This window comes from Mycteria americana, chromosome 7 (assembly GCF_035582795.1).
Source record: "Mycteria americana isolate JAX WOST 10 ecotype Jacksonville Zoo and Gardens chromosome 7, USCA_MyAme_1.0, whole genome shotgun sequence".
In the NCBI taxonomy this organism is placed as follows: domain Eukaryota; kingdom Metazoa; phylum Chordata; class Aves; order Ciconiiformes; family Ciconiidae; genus Mycteria; species Mycteria americana.
In genome coordinates this window covers 15,900,966-15,905,651 of record NC_134371.1, presented here as the reverse complement: position 1 = coordinate 15,905,651, position 4,686 = coordinate 15,900,966, and the positions used below count along the sequence as shown (strand labels likewise).

At 48.4% G+C, this 4,686-nt stretch overlaps 1 protein-coding gene across 1 annotated transcript; it reads right to left on the bottom strand.

The window, feature by feature from the left end:
* Positions 1-730: 730 nt before the first annotated feature.
* PIGZ (phosphatidylinositol glycan anchor biosynthesis class Z) lies at positions 731-3,402 on the bottom strand. Its single transcript, XM_075509089.1, has 2 exons — positions 3,203-3,402; positions 731-2,491 (listed from the first exon to the last, which is right to left on the bottom strand). The coding sequence occupies exons 1-2, from the start codon at positions 3,318-3,320 to the stop codon at positions 930-932; spliced, it is 1,680 nt and encodes a 559-aa protein (XP_075365204.1). The 5' UTR covers positions 3,321-3,402; the 3' UTR covers positions 731-929.
* Positions 3,403-4,686: the final 1,284 nt, after the last annotated feature.

Below are 4,686 nucleotides of genomic sequence, written 5' to 3'. Positions count from 1 at the left end.
ATCAAATCCCTCCGAGTTACCTGTTTTCCGTCTGCGCAGCTTGAACCAGCTCACCGCAGGGCCTGCTGTGCACCATTGCCGGTGCTAGAGCCACGACAGAGCGATGAAAGCTGCGAGATGTGCAGCGGGAGTGTGCAAGGGAAGGACTGCCCCGTTTGCAGTGGCTGAACAACAGATGGGCTTAACGCCATCAAAATGCAGCATTCTCAAGCTGCTGTATGTAATACATATGTAGCGCGTCCACAAGAATAGAACTGTGGCAAGAAATGCTAAACAGGCAGAGCTTGGATTTTAGGGTTTAGCACAAGTACTTACACTGAAGCATCTTCCATGTTCTAAATCAGATTCTGTCAGATCAACGCTGGGGATTTTTCAAGACAGAACCACCCAAGACAATTATTGCAGTGCTGGTGCCTATATCGTGACTGCAGTCTGGCCTCATAACTGAGAGGAGGCTCTGAATTTTTAAGAGCATAAAAAGAAAACCTTATTGAGTCAGACCAGCTTTTGTCTAGTCCTGTAACCTCTCTTCAGCAGCTGAGTTAATGCCTATTATCAGTAAAAACCACACAATCCACAAACACTCTGTCAGAGAGTATAAGAACTTTCAAAAATAAATCTCACGTGGAAAGAGCTAAGCTTGAATCACAGTTTTGGTGAGCTCTGATTTCATCCTCTCTCATCAGGAAAATTACACAAGTTCATATGAAACACCACAGGGGCTGAACAATTCAAATTTTAAGCAGGTTCTATCCAGAACTGGCTATATGGGTGAGCGTAAGAGTGTGAAGAAAGGGAATAAAGAGACTCAGATGAGCTCCCAGTGCCACTGCTTGTGCTGAAGGTGGGTCTGTGAAGAAGAAGGTCTCGCAGCACCTTTGGGCAGTGCCCAAGTGAAGAGAAAAACTAAAACATTGTTCTCCTAAAATCTAAAGGCTCTGCTGATCTCCGTCTAGCTGAAGGATGTATAGTCCTAACTGACTTCTCCAATTTCCACTGAATAGGAAGGGTATTTGTGGTGGGTCTTCCATTGATAAGTGTGGAAATATCAAAGTCTCGTTCTTGAACGAGACACCACATTTGGTAATTGTGGCTCTGACTGTACCAGGGATTATAACAAAAACACGACAGTCATTGCAGGTAAAATTGTTTGCTCGCTGCTCTACTGTTTGGCAGAGGGTTTCTTCTTCAGACCCAGCCATATCAATGACTTCTACATGCGTGTCTCTCTTCTTGATATTAAGCAGAGACCTAGGAGGCATGTAGGTGTGAGCAAAGAGTAGAGTATAGTGTCTTGGGTGGTTTGAGGACTCTGGAGAATGCATGAGTTGCTCCAGGTGAAACAAACATGGTATCAGTCCTCCCTGGTGTAAGCACCCAAACAGCAAAGCCCCAAGAACATTGAAAATAATAATGACGTGTTTCCACTTCACAGCTCTATTCTGTGATGTGCTGAACAGGACTAATGGCAGGATGAGAGGAATGAGGAACCGAGGTTCTTGGTGACTGAATAGGGAGAGAAATGCCAAAGGAACAAAATAAAACAGCAGTAATGTTGGACTGCCCTCAGAATGCACTAATAGCCCAGATGACCCATGGTAATATGATTTGACCCGTATTAATTGATGGATATATTTCTTTAACATTTTAAAACCAGCACTGATGGCCAGAATATGTAAGATCCCAAAGAGCATTATTCCGTTGACTGTAAAATGTGTAACTCGTGGGTGACTTCCATGCAATGCAAGATTATGAGGATTAAGATTATAGCTGAGAAAATTGAAAGGGGTTACTATCATTTTCTCATTTAATTGACCTATTACATCAAACAGGTTGCTCTTTTTAATGCTGTAGAGGTTGTCTAAGCCCATGGAGGTAAAATAGAAGGTGTCGGCTGTTACAAAAACAATGGCAGTAAAACATGCACATAGGACAAGCTTCAAAAAGTGGTTTATGACAGTTTTAATGTTCTTTTGAGAGCCAACAATTAAACCTGCCCAGTAAAGCAGGGGCATTAGAGCAAATGCCAAGAAGGTTGGCCTGTTGAAAAACCCAGCAGTCGTTATAATACCTATGAGAGGGCTGCTTGTAGGCTCTGCTAAGCTGCCATCAGACTTTCTTGAGGAAACCAATACCATCAGAAGAGCAAAGAGAAGTCCTTCAAGTGTGTTGGTAAACGTTCTTGTATAAAATACCAGAGTGACATATGATCCAGCAAGAAGTACCAGCGCTTTCCACGGATCCGCTGCCCAGAAAGGAGCTAATCGATAAACGCTATAGTCGAGTATGAAAGAAAACATTGTAAAGAGAAGGCGAGGTGATACAAGAAGGGTGTAGCTGTTGATGCAACTTGAACATATGTCCAGCTGCTGCAAAGACTTGATCACCCAGTAGGTAACTCCAGATGTCATTAATGGGAAAACAACTGTTCTGCAAGGAGAGCTGGAAAGGAACTCCCAAGGATAATAGACCTGTAGGTTTAAAATATCTCCTATAAAGGATGAAAAAAAGAAAAAAAATACATACATACATAATATATTTTATTCAGTAATTCAGTATTAGGGATACACAATAATATACACGATACATGACTTATACCAAGTTGTAACTTAGTGTAAGAGGCATCACGATGCAGAGCGGTCCCTAAACTTTTGAGACTGCTGTCAATATGGACATTTTCAGGAGTACACCGTTAATCTCTACAGAGCTTCAAGAAAAAAAAGAAGTGCGTTATGGTGATACGGTTCCAGGCAGCACTTGGCACGGAGAGCACACGGCAGAGACACAGCCACCCAGAACTGCCCATCCCTTCCTTGCAAGAACCGCTTTGTAACACAAAGGGAGCGCAAAGCGGGTTGCTCCGTTCCATTTTCCGTGCAAACGCCCCGTTGTAACGCGCAGCGCGGGAGGAAGGCTGCACCTCAGAACAACGGCGTGCGAGAGACGCGCCTGCACGTTGCGCGGCACAGCTTTGCATCCCCCGCGGAACCCGCGCTGTGGGGATGCGCCCCTCGGCGCCTCTCCACCCCGGGCGGACCGGACCGGAGCGGCCGGGACCGTCGCTCTCGCACGCCGCGGGGAACGCTCCCGCCGCTGCCCGCCGAGGGGTCGCGGCCGGGGCCCAGCGCCCCGCCGGGAATGCCGGCACCGCGGGGCCACCCCGCCCCAGCCCCGCCCCTCCCGGCAGCGCCCGCCGCCTTACCTGCCATCACCTCGGGCGACTGGAAGAACTCGTCGGGGTGCAGGTAGCCGGCCTGCGGCAGCAGGCACCAGCCCGCCCGCAGCGCGGCCAGCAGCGCCCACAGCCCCTGGGCCCACATGCCGGCACCGGCTCCGCCGCCGAACCCGCTCCCACCCCCGCGCCGCCAGGGGGCGTGCGCCGCCGGCCGAGGCGCCGCAGCAGGAGCCTGGCGCGCATGCGCAGCGCCCTCCGCCCCGCGGGACTGCGGCCCGGCGGGCCCCGCCCCCTGCGCCCGGCCCCGTGCAGCGCTCGGCAGCCACAGGAAACGCATCGTACATCACCTCAGAACTGACCCAGAACCAGGCGCGGAGGTGAGGACATCGGCAACCACCGCCTGTGGGGGACAGTTTGCCAAGAAAAGACTGAGAACACCGCCTTCTCTGTCTTCTCCTGTGAAGGCTAGTAGCAGCCTGGGCCTCGAGGGCAGGGTGCCGTTACCAGGCAGACCGGCTTGCACTGCCTCCAGCCCTTGTGTGCGCGTGCATATATATACACACACAGATATACGTAATTGCTCGTGGCAAGAGCCTCACCAGACACTTAACAGCAATTCTGCAACTGCGACACAGCAGGGAAGGTGTCATTGCCGCCCTTCCTTTTTTATACTAAGCCAGGGTGAGAATAATTGTTTTGTTTTAAACTGCTTTTTTGTAGTGTTGTATTCGCAAAGATAATTCACTGTAGGAAGAAAATGTGAACGTGAAATTAGTGTGCAATTCCTGCCTACAAACAAAGTCATTCCATGAAAGGAGAGAGGTGATGAATCCAAACATCCATACAAGCGATGCAAGAAAACAAGGAGGATGTAGGCTCCTTCACGGGCCCTCTAAGGAATGGAGCAATGCCTGATAACGGCAGGGTAACAACGGCACTAACAGCCTCACAAAACCAAAGGACTTGGAGATCTAGCTATATATCCTACTTAAAAAGCCACTCTGCAAGCTAGAAAGGATCCACATGTGGCAGAAATGCACACATGTATCTATGGAGTATGTATGGAGGGGTATGCATCCAATACATCAACTACGTATCTGATAGATAAAATCTAACACAGTGTATTCAAAGGCATACAGACTGAAAGCCATGGCCAAAAGGCTTCAACTAAATGGCCAGCAGTGTCATGGATCCCTGGCTGACAGGAGCAGAGCTCAGACCCAAGGACTGCAATCCTGTATAATTGTGGTTTTGGGTGCTGCTGCATTGTGTCACCACTTGCTACTGCAGACACAGCTCTCAAATCTAAAATTAAATAGCAGGAGGCCATATTTATCTCTTTCCCTCTTAAACCCAGGTAACCTTAGAGCAAATTAAACTGGTGAGAAAAGCTGGGAAGTGGGATAAGAGAAGTCAGCGTTAATTTCCCTGGAAAGCAAGAAACTATGTAGTTTAGCTATCAGTCCAAAGTCTGGATAAATTGTAGTTACTTTTCATGTTTATTTGTTAGT

What these genes read in the sequence shown, in the direction of transcription:
- PIGZ (XM_075509089.1), bottom strand. Translation starts at nt 3,320, where the DNA reads ATGTGGGCCCAGGGGCTGTGGGCGCTGCTGGCCGCGCTGCGGGCGGGC. An exon ending in GTCGCCCGAGGTGATGGCAG is followed by an intron (nt 2,492 to 3,202) that starts GTAAGGCGGCGG and finishes CATCCTTTATAG; the next exon opens with GAGATATTTTAAACCTACAG.